Here is a 23,036-nt window from a genome sequence, read left to right as displayed (position 1 = left end):
AGAGTTCAGCTCCAACCCTAATCAAACACACCTGAACAAGCTAATCAATGTCTTCAGGATTACTAAGGCTATAGGCAGGTGAGTTTTATTTTCAGGGTTGGAGCTGAACTCTGCAGGACTGCGGCTCTCTAGGACCAAACTTGCCTACCCCTGTCCTAGACCATTGGTGTCATTGGTTTCTATGATATTTTTGGGCTTGCAAAGCTTTTAGGAAATGCAGCACTGAGTTATTTGTTCACAAATCAGACTGATATGGTTCTTGAGTTCACAGTTGTGACAGTCCTCGAGTTATTAGCTCACTGGAAGGGACAATTTCAAAGAGAATAACAGAGAAATGTTGGTTTGTTCATCACAGAAAGCTATCATATGACTTCTAGCGAAAGAGTTGTATAAACCACTTTAAGCTTTTGTCCCAAACTTATTGTACACAGTGCGAGCAAAACACTTTTCTCAGATGACGGTCTTATATCTTAGCCATAAACATTTCTCTTCCCATTTGCATCTAAATGGATGACATTTCCGGGTTTTTTTGCAGGTGAAGCAATGCTATCAGATGCTTGGTCCTGCCATTTAATAACTGGCCGGTTAGGATTTCAAAAATGAGTTGTTTGCATAAATGTTGATGGACTTTTGCATGCTAGCTTGATTTATAATGTTTTAGCTATGTATGTACCACACAAGCACACAAACTGCATAAGTATCAAGGATGTAATAGTGAACCAATCAGAGCACAAGTTACACGAGAAACCTGAAAATAATTTTTGCTCAGCCAGAGGAGTGCAATTACGAACGTACTTTGTCTGATGTCATCTTCATGTTAACATTGTGTCTGACAGTTTTCGATTTTGTTGGATACTGGAATGCTTCAGTCATCCTTCACTGCAACTGCATTAAAAAGAGCACGCGGTACAAAAGTTCAAAACTGTGAAAACGCTTCACATCATCTAGTAAGTAAAAGGATGTGGATTGTGCAAATGTTTGTTAAAATATGCTATCACTTTAATACCACTTTAAAAGCCAGCATTTCACTTGCATTTCCTCTACTAAACATCTGACTGCAATTTGATTTATGTTCCCTTTTTCGGACAGCATGTGTGCAGTGTGTCATATTTCTCCATTAACCACATCTCAAGCCAAAACTCATTTCAAAAAGCTCAGCAGGTGATAAACACCCCTTTCAAGCCATTTCAGCATCAGCCTGAATGTAAACCAAACATAAACTATAAAATCATGAAATAAAACAGCAACCGCATAAATGGCACCATAATCACAATTCCAACCGTTAAGCGTCCAGATGAGCAGGAGAACCCATTACAGACATTTGTCATTATGAGCAAGACATACAGTCCCAGGCTGCTCTGAGGGAACTGGACCGTCATATATGCAGACATTTTTCATCAGCGGGCCTTCCTAAAACCTAATTTCCTCTTGTGCTCTTTCCGCCATTCCTCTGTCTCACCTTGCTCTTTGGGTCCGGTGCTGGCGATGATCCATTTGACCAGGCAGCACCTCATGAGGGCTTTCCGTGTGAATCGAGGCCTCTGCCATTTGCCGCTCTCCTTCTGTCGGCCTGTGCCAGGCTCCACCCCATTGGCATCACCCAGCAGACTGCCATCCACCACCTTGCCATCCTCCTGGGAGAGAGAAACAGACAATGACAGAGAGCTTATTTCTTCTCACTCAGTTAATACAGTCTGTGCTTGAGTTAAATCAAATTCAAAAATCAAACGGCAGAACGTGTCTATATCTAATATTACAATGTCATCTTTGACTAAGTGTTGGAAGTACTTCAGAGAAGGCACATAATTGTTCTCAGGGGGTCTGTAAACAGAACTAGATTTTCATTTTCTAAAGATAATACCAGTGCTTGCAAGGCAGCAAAAGAATAGCTTTGCCATATATAGGCAATATTTTAAACCACTTTGTGGGGAGTAGATGGTTAAACAGATGCAAAAAGGCAAACACAGCTATTCACTATATGCAAACAGACGTAAGAAAGCTGACCAATCGGTATTCAGAATGCAAATATTATGACGATATCACCAACCAGAATGATTAAATGTTTAGTTCACCCCAGAATGAAAATTCTGTCATTATTTGCTCACACTCATTGCGTTCCACAACTGTATGAGTTTCTTTCTTCTGTTGAACATAAAAGAAGATATTTTGAAGAATGTTGGTAACCAAACTGTTTTGGTGACAGAATTTAAATTTTTGGATGATATATCCCTTTAAGAAACATCAAGACCTACCTAACCTAAAACACAATATACTGTATATTTATCTTCAGGAGGTTTTCATGTTTTTGCAAAGGAGATGAGAATAAATGATGTTTATCAGACTATGAATCTAAAATTAGCTTTTGTAGTCCTCGGGTTGTTTATTTGGGGGGAAAAAGCAACATACGTCACACAGAATAATAAACTATCATGAGACATGTTGCACATATGGAAAACACAAAGATTTCAAATCAGCCTCCGAATCTAAAATTCCATAACCATATGAAAAATATCACACAGATTCCTGTGCCCTGCCATCAGCCACTTTGACATCATAACTGCGCACTGGCAGATTATGGCATAATCAGAAATTATGTCATAAAATGATCTGTCATTAGAGATGATATCAGTCTTTCTTAGAATCCTGTCATTGTCACATCATAAGAGTTATTATTATAAATTCAACATGAGATATAGAGGCAACATTTTTAATATCTGATTTGAGACTGTAACATTTCAAGCTGGAATAAAATATAACATGATGCTATGAGCTCTGTTTCCTGTAACAATTACAAAACTGTATCATAGCAACCATAATTTCTGCCAAAAATACCTCAGTTATTATTATTACAATAAAACTAGTAACTTGGTATAAGCCACAATCGTCATAATGTTGGATGGCTGATTCCATATAAATTTACCTTTTTTATGGTTACACTGTCATTTAAATTATGTTTCCTTCTTGCACAGACTTTCGCCATTAATACCAGCTCAAGCCAAGACTCATTCCAACATCTCAACAAGTAATGAAAACAGCTTTATGTCTTGTTTTGAAAGAACTAGTGTTGTTTTCTCTTACGCTGCGGGTGCTGTGTGGAGATGTCTTATTTTGTTATTAAGAGCGATTCATTGCTTTGAGTTTGCACACATAATGCACTGTGGGTGCTGCTCACTCTTATTGATGGTTTGTGCAAAGCTGAGAGGAACAAATGCATTGCTGATTTTTTTGTCATGTTTGGCTACTCAGTTCAGTACTGAATATACAGCATGGGTTTTACAGTACTGTTTTTGGAGAATGGAGCATAATTTTAGGGAAAGAATCTTCATGCTATGGAAAAACCTAAAGTAAGTTTAAGTTTAGTCATTATAGTAATTAATAAAAAATGGTTAGTTCACCCAAAAATGACAATTGCCCCATGATTTACTCACCCTCAAGCCAACGTCTCACCCGCAAAGCCCTCTGCATTGCAGGTGATCCCACCCACCTGACACACAGCTTCTTCAGTCTGCTGCCATCGGGGAGGAGACGACTTGACTTGACTTGAACCTAGGTGTATATGACTTTCTTCTTCCAAACGAATACAATCAGAGTTATATTAAAAAATGTCCTGGCTCTTTCAAGCTTTATAATGGCAGTGAATGGGTGTCGAGATTTTGAAGTCCAAAAAAGTGCATCCATCCATCATAAAAAGTGCTCCACACAGCTCCGGGGGCCTTCTGAAGTGAATCGTTGTGTTTGTGTAAGAAAAATATCCATATTTAAAACTTTATGAACCGTAATCTCTAGCTTCTGCTAACTGTCGTACACGAGAGAGTGGCGTTCCAGCAGATGACGCAGGATGTAGGGCGAACGCGGTGACGAACGTGAAAGTGACAAAAGTGGAAGTGCAGTGCACCCTGTTCAAACACACCTGAACCAGCTAATCAAGGTCTTACTAGGTATACTTCAAACTTCCAGGCAGATGTGTTGAGGCAAGTTGGAGTTAAACTCTGCAGGACACTGGCCCTCCAGGACCAAGTTTGGTGACCCCTGATCTACACCATCAGCCTGCACACATTATAACTAAAGTAATAGTCAGACGAAGTGTTGTAGAATATATATAATTAAAATCAGCCTTTGTGCAAACATTTACATATTGTTTTAAAGCTACTGAACAAACAGTTACAAACATTTTTTTTTTTCAAAAGAAATTAATACTTTTAATCAGCACGGACACATTCAATTGATCAAACATGAAAGTAATGTCTTCTACATTGCTTCCAAACTATTCTATTTCAAGCAAATGCCGTTCTTTTCTCTTCATCAAAGAACCCCCCCCAAAAAAAATTATTGTTTCCTCAAAAAATGTTAGCAGCTGTTTTCAACACCGATAATAACAATAAATGCTTATTGAGCAGCAAATCAGCATATTAGAATGATTTCTGAAGGATCATGTGACACTGAAGACTGGAGTAATGATGCTGAAAATTTCTCATGGCAGAATAGTGACCGGAAGACCCTGTAATTCGGCTATATAATACTGAACACACTGTTTTATTCCAGGATGACCTTTGCTAGGTGAAGAAAGAGAGCAGATGAGGAGAAATATGAACATTTGAGCAACTGAATGGGAAAATGTGGCATTTCAAAGCTCCCTTGAGTTATTTCAGCCCACCGCAGGATCACCTGTATTGGAACCAACAAAACCTGGACTGGAGCAGACACATACAGATAAACAAAATGGCAATAATTCGGTGATGGAAGCGGTTCTGGATTATTCCAGCCCAATAGTGACTAACGCAGGTTAAAACAACTGTCACCATCACGCTTTAAAACCCAGGATGGGTCTTTTTTACTAAAGGAAACCCCAGACACGTACTGTACTTCACCTCGTTCCTGCACAGCAGAGCGTCACTCATTCATCTTTCAGCACTCAATTATTCAGACTCTAACTCTATAAAAACCCCATCAATAAAAGATCGGCAGAGAGCAAGAGAGCAGGAAACGGACAAAAGCCTCTTTTACATGCACAAACAAAAGCATGGCAGGTAGATGTTAGAGAGCCGCCTCGCTCTTCATAAACTCACAAAGAAACCCGTCATCATCCTGAGAGTGCTTTTATAGAGATAAACACAGACATTGATTTGGCTCTCAGGGAGAGGTTGGTTTAGGCCACGCTGTAAATGCTGAGCAGCATGAACCGGGTCGAAAAACAATCGCTAGAAGCGGAGCTAAATACCAGGTAAGAGAGGGACTGTCAAAGAAAATGACACATCAGTCAGCCGCTGCGGCGAGATGCTGGAAAAGATGGCCGTTCAATCCTGACAGTGAGCGTAATCGGCTAAATTAAAAATGGAAGAGCCGCTGCTCTCGCCACATAAAGTCTAAGAAGACGGAATTAAAAGTGTCGTTGGGATTAACGACTGGGTTTCTAATAAAAATGGCAAATTAGGTATTAGAACGACTTTGAATTAGGATAAAGAGACACATTTGCATCATATTTGTTCTGCTGAATTAACACATAATACGATTCAGACCTTTCCATCTGGTGAGAAAGCCAATCTAACAGACAGCATGCAAATGTGTCAACTTTCTTAATGATAGTAGTTTACACCCTTAAATATGCTCTTTCTTTTTACTTTGTCATTTGTTGGCAGTTTCGTGCACTAGAGCTGGTTGATATAACCAAAATACCTCAATATCAATATTTTCAGTCTGTTGTTCATATAGAGGATTACTACAAAGTTGCAGGTAGGTGTGTTTAATCCAGGTTGGAGCTAATCTCTCCAAGAAAGTGGATCTCTGGTCTAGAGACCAGAGTTTTTAGAAAGTTGAAGTTTTTTTGAACACATTGTCATGCATGAGATGCTGCAAAAGATGTATGACACAAACGCAGTGGTCAAGCATGTCTATCTAAGCATTTATGTTTACATAGCAAACCAGTTCCAAACCAGTGGTACACAAAATGCGAGACACAGGGGAGTCAAATGAAAAAAGCAAGGTCTAGAAATGTGTTAACTTTTAACTTGACACAGCGTTCTAAAAACATATCGTTAATCTGCATGATGCTGCAAAAGACACAAGACATGAGTGCAAGGGTCAAAGACATCCATCTAGCATAAGTAACATAGAAAACAAAAGGATTAGCAGGGCAGTGTAAGAAAAAAACTCCCCAAAATGTCTAGAGATGCGTTGAACAACTTTTAACTGGAGCGCTGCATTTTTAGGATGCTTGTGTTAAGAGCAAGACACTGCAAAAGAGGCAAGATGTCTTGCAACAGTCAAACAACTGTCTATCACGAGTTTACATAGAAAACCAATTCAAGCAGAGCAGTGGAACACAGATATGTGAGACACAGGGCACTGAAAAAACAAAACAAAACTCAAGGTCTACAGACATGTCTATACCGCTGTGTCATGTGCAAGACACTGCAAAAGAGCTTAATGGTCAAACACATCTGTCTAGTGTATGTACACATTGGAAAAACTGGAAAAGCAGTGCAGTGGAATGCAAAAGACTCTTACACTAGCAATATTTTATTAAACACCAGTGCATGTTGATGGCTGAATGAATAAGTGGGTGGTCACTGTTGGCCTTCAGATGACATTACTGTAAGATGTAACATCAAAATTAATCATGCGTGGTGAACCTGATGCTTGAGCATTACATGTGGAATTAAAGGTTGTGATCATCTAGTTCCCTCAACCATGTCCTTGAGAGGAAACGCCAGCCCTTATGTAACCATGTGACATTTGTTTGTATTTGTAATACAAAAAAACCTAAAGATAGACAGAGTGTAACGTGTCTGTTGTTTTCTGTTAGTCCCAGTGTTTAAATACCCTTTGTTCATTCTAGTCTCAGTCCGTCTGGGTTTGCATTTATGTTTGGTTGTGTTTCACTAGTTATTCTACATTAAAATGTTGATTCTTGACATGTTCCTCTGTCGTGCGCTTTTGTGTCAAACGAACCGTGACAGAAAGATGGTTTAGCATCTTTTTGTTTCTTTTTTCCCTCTTCCCTGTCACTATGGACATTCCTGCCATTGCCCTGCTATGCCTGGAGCAGAGGGACCACTCACCCCAGAGGCTGTCAATGCGCCTGACCAGGTATGTGAGCCGGCAACAAAGCACTTGCCTGAGGGAGTACTAGTGGAGATCGATGGCTTGGAGGGAAGCCCCGCCCACACTCCCGCCACTGACGGTGAGCTGCAACTGACCTCTGGAAACTATTATAAGGAACTAAAAGACATTTTTGATGGGGTTTTAATAGACTGGTTTGGGGAGGTAATACCCAATTCTCCTGAGTCTCCGCTGGTTCCGCCCAGCCCTGAATCTCATGCGTCTCCGCTGGTTCTGCCCAGTAAGTGTTCTCCTGTGTTCCCTATTAGCCTCCCTCTCCCACCTCCTCTCCTAGAATCAGCAAGTTCCTCAGCCATGCCTCCACTGGTTCCTGTCAGTCCCTCAGCTCACCCTTGGTCAGCGCCATCCGGGTGCTCTGATTCGCCTTGGGCCTTCCAGTCTCCAGCTCTGCCTCGGCGTGAGGATCCCTTGTCTCTGCCTCCAGCCTTCGAGTCCTGGTCTCAACCTCGATCCTCTGAACCATCGGCTCCTCTTGGCTCCTTGCTCCCTCGTCTCCACCGTGACCCATCGTCCCACTGGCTCCACCTGGCTCCCTCATTCCTCCAGCTCCACCTTGGTCAGTCGTCGACCTTCCTCCGCTATGGTATTCCACTCCTCTGGCTCCGTCTGGCTCCTCCACCTCTCTGGCTCCACCGTTGTCCTCAGTCGCTCCAGCTCTGCCATGGTCTTCTGGGTCCCCTCACATGAGCCGTCAGCTCCGCCTGGGCCCTCTGGACCTTGGGTGTCACCCTGGCTCTCCGTCTGCTTGACTCCACCTGGGTCTCCACCAGCAGCTCCATCTTCATCGCTCATCCCCAGGGTGTTGTCTGCCAAGTTTCCACCAAGGGTCCTCCCTCCCTTGACTCTGCCCTGGGGCCTCATCCTGGCTGGTCTCTGGACCAGCACCTGTCTCCTGCTCCTGGCCTCCCCCTGACTCCTCCATGACAAAGTCTTAAAGTCTGGCTTTTAAAAAATCTGAAAATTTTTAATCTATATAGTTATTGATCTCTTTATTACTATTGCTACTATTTAACTAAATTTAAAATGTAAAATTTTAAAATTGGCCCATGTCTTTTTTTTCGTTTTCAGATGATGGGTATGATGGGACAATTTTGGGTATGTTTGGACTATTTAGTGTTTCATTAATTGTCTGGAATGCTTTTTTTAATAGTGTTATACAATATAGGTGTTTGCTATTATTTTATTAACTCAAAATTGCACCTGATTTGCATTATGGTTTCTTACTGTTCCAGCAGGCTTGCATCTTATCTATTTAGGGTTGTGTGTAGTCGCTTTGTGTGCTTGGATGGCTAATTGTGGAAATTATATTGAGTTATTGTGCTGATGTTTTGTTTTTGTTATTTCTTTTGTTATTTTAAAGGTTTTTAAACACCTTGCCAAAGAACTGCAGTTGAAAATTAGCCTGCTGGCTAACACTGGCACATTTACAGAAATGTTGATTAATGTGTGGTGTGCTTTAAATAAAGAAAAAAAAGACTAATAAATTGGAGTTTTGTTTCGCCCCTCTTCAGTTCCCTGCCCTCCTCCTCCAGAACCCCTTCCCTCCCTCCTTCCTTCCTTCCTTCCTTCCTCCCTTCCTCAGTTGGACTATATGCGATGCGAGGATGCGCCTTCCTGGGAGGGGGCGAACTGTTGCGTGGCTGTTGATTTCTGTGTTAGTTTTCCTTTGACCTAGTTTTCCTTAGTTGTCTTAATTATGTAATTCTGTTCACCTGTGCTTTAATTATCTCATTAGTCCCAGTTTTTAAAAACCCTTCGTTCCTTCTAGTCTCAGTCCGTCTAGGTTTGCGTTTAAGTTTGGTTGTGTTTTAAAAGTTATCCTGTATTCTACATTAAAACCCTGATTCTTGACATTTTCCTTCGTTGTGCGCATTTGTGACAACTGAACTGTGACACAGAGGTGGGCAAAGAATAGTGGAGCGGGGGAATGATAAAGAGAGAGCTGTACTCTGCCAGGCTTTACCAGTCAATGTACTGTATCTCAAAATATGAGGTTGGTTTTTATGTTCCGCCTTAACGCACCACAGACCCTTTGACACAAGACAAGCCTAAAGACTTCGGTCTTCAAAGAGCTGTTATGACTTCCACCTTAAACACTGAGAGAGAGAGAGAGAGAGAGAGAGAGAGAGAGAGAGAGAGAGTAAGTGAGGAAGGGATGTTGCTAGATGAATCAATTATTCAGTACAAGTCAAGGACAGTAAGTGCTTCTTCAGATCACGCATGAGATATTTACCACCCTGCACATAAACACAGGCAGGCAACTAAACATCAAACGATTACTCAATCTGTTATATAAGAGCTTGCTAACCTTTTTAAAGGATACAAGTGATCAAGTGATAAAACAACATACGGACTGGTTATTAGTCATCAATATGGGTTTTTTGAATGGCTGATGCCTGTACGTACACTATCACACAAGCAAGATACACTGATATTCAGACCAACATGTCAGTGTGGTTATAATTTAAGTTAGTTAGAAAAATAAGTTAATATTGAGTAGCTTACATTTTAAAACTGAAATATCAGTGAATATTCACAGTAAATATCCGAGCAATCAGCAGTGGTATTTCGATCCAAATGATTCCAAGTTTTTGAACAAATCACTTGGGTGAATGATTTAATTACTTATTCATAAAACTCTTGTTTAGTTTCTGAAATATTCTGCATTTTTGAACGAATCGCCTGAGTGAATGAGTCAATTACTGACTCATAATACATTTGTTTTGAACAAATCTTTTGAATAAATCACTTTACTGACTCACTGATTAAGATTGTCACATTTTGCCACCTATTGGCGTAACAATGGCTGGGTTTACACTGGCACAAAAAATACGATCTTTCGCTCACATCTGACACAGATCGGAATTTGTTGCACACGTGTAAACACAAAAACCCACACGAGATCCAATTTGTTTGCTTCCAATCTGAGCCACTTCCACGAGCACATCTGATATCTGGACATCCGACCTACGTCTAAACACACATATCCGATTCTCCACATAACTCCCAATGCGAGGGCGACACGTTTGCTCATAAAGATTTTTAATGGCGTTTTAATGCTGGCGTGCTGTATGCGCTCGCATTTTATTCAGATGGAAACTTTTTATAGGTAAGAAATTGCACATTCAGGATCTGGTTTTCAACCCCCGCCCCGTGAATTTTTAAAATACAACAGCTAAAAGCTACATATATTTCTCAGCAATGAGGTGATAACTTAGCAGTTTTTGTAATTAAACCGACAAGCTTGTTTGCAATGCTTCACAATTGCTCGCTCATACGTGGGTGCATGCGTTCATTCGTTCTCTCTTTCTCTCCTTAATTCAAATTCATTTCAATAAATATCATTTTTATTTCACTAAAGAATTCTACCTCTAATGAGCTGTAGATAAAATAGTCTAACAAATTAAAATGACCGTTCAGTCAGATTTTGTGCTGCAAAACATCCATGACAGCCGTTGTCCATGCTGGCAAATAATAATGGCCATTCGACGTGAATTATATAAATAATTTTAACGGCCATTTAAAACCTGAGGATCTACAATGTGCATAGTAAAGGGATCACTGCAGACAATCCTTTTGGGTGGGAATTAATGTAAACACAGATATCGGATGCCAGACGTGTCTAAAGTGAATGTAAACAGACGTGCCAAAAAATCGGATATGGTCAAAAGATTGGATCTGTGCATTACTTGTACATTACAGTAACTTGCAGAAAGATTTACTGAAAAATATCCACTACTAAAAATAAATTAAAAGTCTCAATGCTGTTGGACTAAATATCAGCAATATTGACTATAACTTAATTAAGAATTTAAATATTATTGAAGCTGAAAAATTATGTATTTGAACTACTAATAGCAAATTATTGACATTAAATCAGTGAATCTATTTGCAGTTACATTTCTTCAGTTGCTCAAGGTTGTTTATTGATTGTCTGGAATATCAATTTCCAGATATGGAGGATTGGTATTAATTGGCATGAGCTGGCATGAGTTTCAGCCAAGTTTTTCTTCAAATTATCTAAAAACTGGCCTGCCTGTTAAATCAGTCTATCAATATTCGCTCTGATTGGCATCCGGTCCTGACTTGTTGCAGGTTTTGATGATGGGCCCTGGAGCTCTAGAATGAGTCCCACATACATGTAGGAGTTTATTTTTAGCTGAGACCACCCTGTGCACATTCTCTCCTGAGACTGAGAGAGACAAAAGAAAGATCCCGCAATCAGCTCACACACCTGCTGCTCCTCGATCCCTGCCGTCAGTCTCTGTAGAGTAAATGATACACTACGCTCACCTTCTCTCCAAAGAGACGAACTCACACTCACAAAATAAAGCTGAAACGCATAATCTCTCCATCTTCCGCGATTTATTTCTCTCTCCTTTATTCCTCCTGATACCTGCTCCAGCTTCATCTGCCTTTCCCGCTCAATAACTTTTGCTGTCAATCTCTCCCTTCCTATACTCGCTTCCTGTCCTCCCATGCCTGATGTCAGATACCATATCTCTCCATCTTCCCCTCCTCGCTCCTCTCCACTAGTTTTATTGTGTTACTGTATTGCTTTTCCTAAAAACAACCTCCCTGTCTCCTTTTCTGTACATCATTTCCCTAGCTCCTCTCTCTGACAAGTTCTCTCTGTACCCAGGATCTGTTACCACATGAGAGTGACACGGTGTTTCTCTAAATATCAAAAGGAGAATGTGAGTGTCGTCTTGTTACAGTCAGTCTCTTATATAAGCCCTCTGATCTACCACAAGCCTATCATCCCAGCTCAGGACCGCCCAACTGCTATAACATACAAAAACAAAAAATTAAAATCTCCTTTCTGAGATAAAAAATGTAATAGTGGAATCTTCAAGAGAAAAGCACTTATAGGTAGAATCAGTTTTCCACAATTCCCGGGAAAAATAATGACGGCGATTTGGATTCCAAAAGGCTTTAGCAACCTGTAAAATCCCCTTACGAAACATTCGCTCTGTTATATAGCACATGTCTATTTCACTCTGTCTCCGTCCTTCAGGATTAGACGAAATTAATCGACACGGAAAGCCTCTAAATCCTGATGGTGGACTTGGAATCTCAGAAGACCTGATCCTGACTGATCACTGATTGATTGGTTTGTGAGATGTCTGGCATTGTTTTGTCGGCCTAAATGAGAGGCTGATTCAAAAGTTGGATGGAAAACTGAGAAAACAGACTCTGCTGTTCCCAAGGTGAAGATTTAGAGGGACATAGATGAGGATGAATGGACAAGAAAAGGGATGGATTTCAAAGCTTCCTCTCCTCTTTCATGAAATTCAAACGTTCGGATGCCATGGCATGCCCCTGCCTCCGGAGAAATGCCTCGTCCGTGATTCCACACAAAGGGAGAAATGACCTTTTCAGAGAGGATCCGTCTTGACTTTCCTCCTGTCTTGTAATAGTGGACTAGCGTGTCTATAGTAACCCTTGATAGTAAGCAGGAGGGGCATTGTGTAGCCTCGGTGCGTTAAGGTGCTGTGATGCTATTTGTGGCTGCGTGTCTCTGTGGCGGCGGAGTGAGGAGAAAGGAAGAGCGCATGCTTCTCTGTGCTTTATGGAGCTGGTGCATCTGTGAGTGGGTGGAAGGCAGCTCCATTCGTATGTCTGGGTAGGGTGGCAGGTCTGCTAGGGGAGAACATCTATTTATTACAGTGTGTGTGTGAACGAGTGTGTGCCGCTGCAGGGAACAGTGGGGGGCAGTGAAAGCAATTGTTTTGGGCAGTGTAACTTGTTTGTATGCACAAATGACTCCTTGTGATTTCATCCGTTTGTGCATGCATATAGTCCTCAGCATGTTTCTGCTTCTCTTTTATGTCTTTTAGAGATCCACAATATATCTGTAGTAAATGGGTTTTCGGCTGATATTGTGTCAGTCGTTGCTGTATATGTGTATATAAATGTTTGTACACTCTAAAAAATGCTGGGTTCAGCCTATTGGGTCATTTTATTGGGTTATTCTTTTTTTAATTTTACCAAGCTGCTGGGTAGTTTTTCTGTAACTCAGCTGCTGGGTCATTTTTACAGTCAATACAAATGATGAACCCCCTCACATTCCATCCCAGTGCTGGGTCATTGTAACTCAATGTCGGGTAAACTGTGCCAAACCAGTTAAAACTGGATACATTTGTTGGCCGTCATTTTGTGTTCTGTCCTGAGAGAAAACTTCCTGGGGAAACTTCCTCAATGTATGGTATGTATTACATTGTATTCCTATCAAATTATTACTGTATAAATAGTAAAACGTCTGTAATGTCAAATTATTCCTTTTTTTGTTTAAATGTACATTGCAGCTAACCTCTGCTTGGAATGCTAGCCTTCTACAAAAGCAAAGCGAATGACGCACCGGCGCCACCACAGAAGTTTCACCTCCCATCAAACAAATGCACGACCAGGACTGAAACGTGACGCAACTTCACTGTTATATGTAACAGAGTTTCCGTGAGCTCCACTGACTACAACAGGAGTGCTGTTGATCTAATGCTATGGTCGCGATATGTGTTTGACAGGTTGAAACTTAAATGTCTGACAGACAAGATGGCACGAGGAAAAGCTGTTTTTGATGTTACTTTTCAAACATGAATATAAGATAAGTTTTGATATAAGTCATAATGAACTGGAACAGCCTACTGATAGCAGTTTTCTTCCCACAGATTCCCATTGGTTGCTCTTGCTGATCCTGTCACGTCCTAAAGCCTTTACTGAATGTTTTTGAAGATTTTATAATTGTAAAAGACTGAGTTGACATTGAATAAAAAAATATTGTATGTGAACTGTTCTAGTCCTATATATAAAAAACTGATTTAAGAGTGCATTTTTATTATAAAAAAAAAAAAAAACTTAAATAGTTTGACTGACCCAGGACTGTAAAAAAAACAACCTAGCAAATGGGTTCATGTATGAAACCCAATAAGTTAGGTCAAAATAACCCAGCATGTGTTCTCTCCAATATTTACCCAGCACTGGGTTTACAAATAACCCAGAAATGGTTGTTTTTAACCTAGCATTTTTTAGAGTGTAGTTTTACTTTTAGATTACCTTTGCCATCATAACACTAACATGAAATTAATATGTAGTAACACTAATATTTGTTAAACGTAATATTTAGCAGATCTTAAAATGAATATCAGTTTTCAATAGTGTATACATTATAATGTTGTAATGCCTAAATAGTGTGCATTATTTCGGGGAATTGCGATTTTTCTAACAAAAATTGTGATTGCAATTTAAAAACTGATTTAAGAAAAATCAGGTTTCCTGTGCTTATTTGTAGGGCTGCACAATTTGGCCAACATTTTTTGATTATGTATCATGTGGCTATAAAATAATAATAATAATAATAATAATTTTACATTACAATTGTTAAACAACATTTTACAGTTTTCTTCATTTTCAGACTCTAAAACATCAAACTTTTATTTTCATGGAAAAACCAGGAAGCCTTTTGCCTCAGGAGTTTTTTGCAGCAGGACTTTTTACATTTGATTTTAGTTTTAAGACCAGATGAATGGATGGACGGAGGGACGGATAGACAGACAGACAGACAGACAGTTGTGAAGCATGAAAAATGTCTACATATACATGCATGACACAAAATGTGTATGTCACTTTGAACTCTGTGCATGTTTGATGTGAAGCAAACGGTGCCTCTCTAAGGGATGTTGTTTATTGAATGGTGCACTAAAAAAAACCTGTTTCAATAATGCTTTTGGCTGTCTCTGCCCAGCTGTACACGCAGGTCTGTTGATAATGGGTCTACAGGGACAGGTTAGAGTCAATGGAGAACATGCACCGGCAGGTCAGTCCTCCTCCATTAAATGACTACAGACGAAGGAGATGTTGCTGTAACTTGAAAATATGAGACATTTGCTTTGTTTGATCCAACTACAGTAGCATATTTATCATAATTAGTGACACATGGCAGATGAAGCTTCAGTCATACATCTCCAGGCCTTGTGCCAAGTCTGTGCCTCCATCTGGGGTAGAAAATAAGCATTTTATAATGTTGTAATATGAATTTGTTAAATTATTGAGCATCTACAGCATTTATTTGCCATATGCGTGTTCTGGGCGTGAAATAAGCATATTACATAGACATTAATGTTAATTAACTCTGTGTTGCATCTTTACTCTGAGATACTGTATCTCACTTGCTCATACTCTGAACACATCAACATTAATTCATAAGGCCCTCCGGCCTATACTGCACTCGCCGATACTCCGTTTAGTATTCCGTCTACATTCTTCCAATTTATGTTTCTTGTTTAATTCAGGGCGGCGTGTATCGCTGTTCCAGGTTCTAGGCTTCCGCTGACTTAAAATTCAGAACCACAGACTGATTAAAACTCAGAGAAGCGAGGCCAAACTATGCACTGCAACCAGCCAATTCAGTTACGGGTGAAGCAGGCCAAAAGAAAGTTCCCTTTCAGTTTAATCAAAGGACTACAACGTGGCTCTACTGCTTCATGATTCTCAAACAGCACCGAAGCAATCTTTCTTGCTGTTGCTACCTCACGACCACATGTGCTTGCTTGTAAACAGAGGGAAAAGCACTGACCTCACACCGAACACTTTCAATCATGCTCATCAGAGGATAAATGAGCCCTGGTGGTGCCGGTTGCGCCAGCTCCAGTTCACAGCAGCGCTGTATTATACTGTTCCCCCTTTCCAGGCATTTCCTTCCCCTAGTATGGATTACACACCACCCCAAATTATTTATTATTCAGCTTCTCACTCACCTGGACCCTATTGAGACCAGGCAACTGTGCGGTTGTGTGTGTAAGGGGACATTGAATTACCCTTAACGAAAGAACCCAATCTATACCAACTGATTTGGTGTGAATGGCTGAAGAATGGTGTTTAGTTTCTATATGCCAGTAACTGAGGGCAACATGGCCCATGACGTACACTTTGATGAAATCTATGGACACAAATTAAAATGTGATTATCGATACTGATATGAAAACAAAGCCATAATAGAGAAATGACAAAAACAATCTGAAGAATCCCTTCCTCACAAAAGCACAATGCTAGATTTTTAAGCAATGGCTTACATAAAAATGACAGTTCACATAAAAATGGAAAACACAGTAGTTCTTGTCATTATGTCAAACTGCCATAAAACCAGCAGGTCTGAATGTGCATCCGCAAATAAGATTAGAGAGCTACGCTGTCAAGGCAAAAAGAGTTACGACCAATAGACCAGGGGTTTTCAATCATTTAGATGACACTGAAACCCAAATGTGATCATCCTGGTGTGAGGGTCCCCCATCCTGAAGTTTAAAAGGCAGCAACTGTGAATATTTTCATGTATAAAGATCCAATTTATAAAAATTATATTTATGTAAAATATGATGTGTTTTCTACTCACTAGTATTGTACTGGTAGATGTGTTATCTATCTATTTATCTATCTATCTATCTATCTATATATATATATATATATATCACTTTTTTTTTTTTTTTTTTTACAAAATATCCCATTAATATCTTAGCACTCCTTTGTGGCCCCCTGAAGGTCCCTGGACCCAGTTTAAAAATCCCTGTTTTATATGATGATCTGTGCTCTGATAGATTGGTTTTGACAACTGTTCAGATACAGAGAAAACAAACTTTTTATATCAAATCAATAACATTTTTATAAAAAAACAAAGCCATTTTCTCTGTTCCAGGGTTGGTAGTTTCTGCATTTGGCCTTTGTATTAAGTTTATTTTTTAATCTTTTTTTAAATTATGTGATTATGCTGTATATGTAAAACTGCAGCATGAACATTCTTTAAAACATATTCTCTCTCTCTCTCTCTCTCTCTCTCTCTCTCTCAAGAAGCAGGGCTGTTTCTAGGCAGGCGGTTGCCTAGAGTGGCATCAGCTGAACGTGCACCAAAGATGTCGGACAATGTCAGACCACAATTTCTACCAAGGAGAAATTTGCATCCTGGATTTTGAAGAACTTCACCACCTAGTGTGCCTAAATCCCTAGAAATGGCAAAGAAGAAATAAAGTCATACTGGTTTGGAACGACCTGAGTGTAAATGCTCATTTTTGGGTGAACTATCTCAAGTCAGTGAAGTATTGAAAAAATCTGACGAGACAGAAACAAGTATTATTTAGAAAATAAGCGAAAACTGCCTGATGACTCACACTTGATGTGTTAATATTTGACCATTTCTGTTCCCTTCAGAACCAAATCAGTTGTCTCAAAACATCAGAAAGCATAGTGCTCGTTATCATCAGAGAACAATGATAAATCTAGTTTTTACATGTTAGATCAAAGCTCTCGGGATGCGTACCGGACTGCTCCCTAGGGTACAACAGAATTTAATCCACACAATTATTTCAAAGCTGACATAAACAAATGATTGAACCTTTTAAATGTCAAACCTTCCATGCGGTGACTGAGAAGGATTCTCACAGCTAGAAGCCATCATACACAACAAGGTTCAAAACTCATCAGCTTGAAACCCTCTGACTCACAAACATGAGTCAACAGCATGAAGCCACCCTTTCATCATATTAGATAATCCTTGAGGTCCAAAGCAAAATCTGCAGACCAATCATTAAAAGATAAGCAAATTAGATTTGAATGCCACAGAACGTTCAAAACATTAGGTGTGCTTAGATCCCCCAAACTAAGAGGAGATGAAAAAAGGGAAAAATAAATCAAATCTGGGAATAAGCCTCTTATGTACAGAGGCTGGCGCGCAATGCTTTCTAAATTTACGCGACCTCACTCGACCTAGTCGTATGCTTCTGCACAACTTTTAATTCCTCTAACTCTCCGTGTTTTCCCCTCTTCACTAGAAGAGCATGTCATTCCATTTGAAGAGATTTTTCACACGAGAGTATTTAGACTAAATTGCGGGGGCACTCAGCGGCTTTGAAGCGAGAAGCATCTCTATTCTGTAGAGGTCCTCAAGAGCGGCGGAGAGTCAGTCATCATCACTGCCCAAACGGTAATGATATATCATACATAATAATACACATCATATAAGACACTCTGAGGACTCTGAGGACTCGCTCTGAGACGCGCGAGCTACAGTTCGAGTGAATTATGTCAACTTAGTCGATCATTACAGTAAATGATCGTATTAGAAACCACAATGATTATAAATGCATGCTGATTTAGAATATAATTTCTCTAATTTATTAGCGTTTATTAATTATACCGTACATGATTCCTACTTGATGCCACACTATTTATTTTTCTATTTTTAAAAAAGACATCCGTTAGGAATAAAGGTGCTATGATCGATTCCTCACCTGCATTATGTTCTCGTGATGAATCCTCCTCAAGCGCGGAGGAGAAATGTCTTTCTTCCACTCACTCCAGGAGCAGCAGCTTCACCGCGCAGATCTGTCAAGTGGAATGTGAGGGAATGCCCAAGCCTCTCTCTCCTCTCTTCTGCGCTCCTCTCTTGCGTGTGTGTGTCAAAAAGAGTGAGCGCCCAACCTGTTTCTGTGGCTTCATCCATTTGAAGTCATTTATTATATTGGCAGATTAATAAAGAGGCGCATAAACCTCCGCTGGCAGATTAGGACGCAAATAGAATATGTCGAGACCGTTAAGTGACAATAAAAAGACCTTTAAAGTTAAGCGATGGTTTTCTCACCTTCTGCGTTATATGGTAAAAACTCCATTAGCGTCCCTTTAGCACGAACAGTAGCGCATGGTAGCAACGTCGAGGTCATGGGTTCGATTCCCAGGGAATGCCAACTGAAAACTATAAGTTGCTTTTTGTTAAAAGCATCTGCTGAATGTGTATTTTGGTCTATTTCCAAATGGAATTTTGGAATGCTGCATGCTGTACATTATAAGGGCAACATTATGACACAGTCCACAATAAAAATTTCAAACAGCAGTATTCTTGTCACTTAACTTTATTTTATTGCATGTTTAATTCTGCAAGCGGTGTCCAGTTAAAGGAATCGTTCACCCAAGATTTGCTGAAAATGTACTAACCCTCAGGCCATCCAAGATGTAGATGAATTTGTTTCTTTATTGAACAGATTTGGAGAAATGTAGCATTACATCAATGGATCCTCTGCAGTGAATGGGTGCCGTCAGAATGAGAGTTCAAATAGCTGACAAAAGCATAGCAATAATCAACAAGTAACCTACACAACTCCAGACCATACATTAACATCTTGTGAAATGTCTTTATAAGAAACAAATCCATAATTAAGGCATTTAAATTTAAACCATCAATTCTGGACCAAATAGGAGTCCATAATCCAAAATAACGTTAATCTCCTGTTATCCTCTCACATCAAAATCCACTGACATATTTGTTTAGAACTGTTTTGGACTATTTTCCCTTGTAAATTGTGCTTGTTCTTTGCATATTTCCCTCTTGATTCAGACAAGATGACTATTTTAATGGAGTTTTTTTAGCCAGAAACAATGGTTTAAAGAAAAAGGTCTGACGGCACCCATTCACTGCAGTGGATCCAATGGTGAACAAGTGATACAATGCTAAATTTCTAATTAAAAATATGTTTACTGCGCATATTATATATACTATATCAAGCAGTAAGGAGCAATTCCAAACACAGCCTGTGTAGTCATCACGGTTCCTCTGTTAGGTGCTATATTGACCAAAGACTAAAAAGACCAGAGGCATTTCTCAAACCATAATTAAAAGTCTCCAGGAGATTCCTCTGTTCAGAAATGAGTCAGTGAATCAATTTGCACTGCCTCCATTAATAGCATGTCTGGAAGTTTAGATAGACGGCTGTGGCTGAGTATCTGCAGTCAGCCTCATATGCGCTCTATGATGTTACACGCACTCAACGTCCTCTGGGACATCACATGCACTGTCAGCCCCCTGTGACGTCACTTGCACTCTCTGCCAAGGAAGCAGAAGCACACTGCAGTTAGTTCTTGTTTGAAGGTGGAACAGTAATCTCAGTGGGTTAGACACTTAGACACGCTATCTATCTTGCATGATGACAATGCTCAGAGTGACACAAGACATAGCGTAAAAAATATATTTTCATGTTATAAATAGCATAGCATTTTAATTATGTTTTTCCCTCCATATATTTCAATACAAGAAAATACATTCACATCTCACATTTGAAAAAACAAACAAATAACAAAAAATCACTTTAGTTTATTCCATCCACATTTGCATTTTGCCTAAATGTAGGCTACTGTAAGACTGTATTGTAAGCATGTAGGTACGCTTTGAAATATATTTTGGTATATGAAGGATAAAACTACATTTATTTTCAATTTTAAGAACAGATTTAATCAAGTTTCACTGTTATATACTGCATATATATTTTGGCATATGGGATATAAAAAGAGGCGCTCTGAAAAGCTCAGTGAATTCAAGCGTGGCACTGTCATAGGATTCCACCTTTGCAATAAGTCAGTTCATGAAATTTCATTCCTGCTAGATATTCCACGGTCAATTGGTATTATTGGAAAGTGGAAGCATTTAGCAAAAGTAGCAACTCAGCCACGAAGCGGAAGACCACTAATGTCAAATAGCGGCGTCACGAGTGCTCTGAGGCTCATTGTGCGTAAAAGTCATCAACGCCCTGCTGATTCCATATCTGAAGAGCTCCAAACTTCCACTGGCATTACAGTTTTTCTCGATTGCTAACACACTATAACTGATTCATTTGGCCCAATTTTCCAAACCATTCATACAGTTCTGAAAACAAAGACACGTTTCTCAAAACTTTTAACACATTTCACCTGTTTGCACACACGTTCCAATTTGCTCTGTGTTTTCTGCAAAACTCTACACAAAAACGCAATCATTTTGCACAGGTTTAACCATGTTCTCATTTAGAAAACACATAATATAATTAAATCATGACAACTCTCGGAACATTTGAGCATGGTGATGGATATGACAATGTTACTGTAATGCATTTGGTCTTGGCGGAACAGATCTGCTACGCTGCTGCTGTTGGTTATTGCTGTAGTTGTAGATTATTGCTGCTGCTGCAAGCAAGTACAGCAACTTGCTACTGCCAATGCATATGGCGCCGTGAATATTTAAGACATGCTGCTGCTGCACAAACAGCATATAAAATAACCCGTAGCAGATCTATACAGGTGGAGCTGGGGAAGGTGGTGGGTTTTAGAGAACTCTGAAAGCACGCTGCAGGAATCTCAAGTGAATGCTAGCCAGCCATATAAATGCAAGGCAGTAAGCTCATTGGCTGCATATGCAGCATGAACCAATCAGCTTGTGCCAAGTCGTTTAACTCTCTGAATATCATCAGTTACGTTAACACCCCGTCAGAATGCGCCATCTAGAGTTTCATGACTGAACTATATATTTAACTCACACTGTCACAAGCTGAACACAATCAGCACACAATTATGCATGTGTTAACACTAAGTAGCAAAATTAATGACACACCCATCAGAATCTCAGGTAATATAAAAAGGGCCACAGGTGATTATTTGCTTTGGAAAATGGACCCTAACGGTAAAAGAGCAGCAAGAGGTGGGAGACAGAGAGGAAGGGGCCAAAGAACATTTGCTCCTGATGAAATACGGGCAACACTAGTTGATTACCATGTTCTCTTGTGCATGGGATGACCATGAGGGAAGCTGGCCAACGAGTTCAGCCGATTGTGAGCAGATTCACAGTCACGTCTATCATTAGAACATTTGTATTTACGGTGTATATATATATATATATATATATATATATGTGTGTGTGTGTGTGTGTGTGTGTTTCTGTTGTGTATCCAGTTATCCATCCTATCACCAGCAGCATATTTTCAGCAATGTTTTGATCTGAAATGCATGACTAATGCAAAAATGTCACAACCCAGTAATCTCTGTCATAGTCTAACATGCCAGTGTCATATTCAGATGTTACATAAGATGGGAGCTATATAACACCTTCAGCATTATACAAGTCTAGGACAACCGGAAACATCTTATTGAGTTCTAAAACCAGAACATTGTAATTACAATTTGGCAAATTGCAGCAGAGACTGGGGCTTCTACACCAATTAATCTCTCTCTCTCTCTCTCTCTCTCTCTGTCTCCATCAAACACAAACAAACACATGTCGAAATAAACAGACAAATAAGGTAAATTAAAGTGTGAGTGTAAGGAAGCAGGAGCAGCACTGCAGGTGTTGGTACTATATTAAAAAAGTTGGCCTGCTAACAAAACTGTTAATTAATTAATTAAAACATAATTGGAAGTTACACAAGGCACTTACTGTAGCTCCAGGGATACTCTTCCTGCAGACTGTGCACTTCAGGGTAAAAAAACAATATTAAAATGTGCAAATATTAAGGAAGCAAATACGTAATGCCCTAAAGTGTGCACCCATTTTTTGTTAAACATGCATTTCAGCACTAAAGTGACACATTTATATGCAAATGAAATGTTACTGTTGAGCTTGATATGCCTTTAACGCCTGAAGCTGGGTTAATCACTGTGAAACCTGTGTTATGCACTGACTATCTTTACTTACATTTTAATGATTACTTCTCACTACTTATTGTACAGAAGTAGTCTATACTATGTGGTTTGTAAATATGATGTATAAGTAGAGAATTCTGGTTGAATCTGACTATTCCTGGCAAATTTTTGCCTTAAAATACAAAAAAAAAATAGAAATGGAAAAATGTCCTGTTCTACGAGTTCAGTATGTGCAAATCAAAATATTGATTCTAAGGTCATTTGATCTAACATTTTTAAAATGTTGAAGATTTATAACGGGCATCCCAGAAATCCCAGATTTTTGTTCATTGCTTATTGATCAAATCAATAATAGTTTTTCAGTGCCTGTCGAAGAGGAGGGATAGTCTTTGGAGAATGCAAAAGAAAGAAAAAGTTCCTTCTGGTTGAAAAAATTGCTGATAAAAATATTTTTTTTGTCACATTGTACATTCCTATTAACATATAAATGATATTTT

At 39.5% G+C, this 23,036-nt stretch overlaps 1 protein-coding gene across 3 annotated transcripts in view; it reads right to left on the bottom strand.

Moving 5' to 3' along the window:
• Window positions 1–18,533, bottom strand: part of LOC107565333 (calsenilin-like) — a 19,948-nt gene extending 1,415 nt beyond the window's left edge. For 2 of the 3 annotated variants that reach the window (XR_001606358.1, XM_016250551.1), the window contains exons 1-2: window positions 18,393–18,533; window positions 1,460–1,634 (exon numbers count right to left, since the gene is read on the bottom strand). Coding sequence is in view for 1 of the 3 variants with exons in the window: in XM_016250551.1 (XP_016106037.1) it covers window positions 1,460–1,634; window positions 18,393–18,398 (181 nt within the window). In the remaining 2 variants the exon portion in view is untranslated. Of the gene's footprint in view, window positions 1–353; window positions 886–1,459; window positions 1,635–18,392 lie in introns of those variants that run through there. The other variant, XR_001606359.1, reaches the window with a different exon arrangement.
• Window positions 18,534–23,036: the final 4,503 nt, after the last annotated feature.

This window comes from Sinocyclocheilus grahami, unplaced genomic scaffold (genome assembly GCF_001515645.1).
Source record: "Sinocyclocheilus grahami isolate Dianchi unplaced genomic scaffold, SAMN03320097.WGS_v1.1 scaffold994.1, whole genome shotgun sequence".
In the NCBI taxonomy this organism is placed as follows: Eukaryota; Metazoa; Chordata; class Actinopteri; order Cypriniformes; family Cyprinidae; genus Sinocyclocheilus; species Sinocyclocheilus grahami.
Note: the sequence above shows the minus strand (reverse complement) of the source record. Positions and strands in the feature narration are given on the sequence as shown.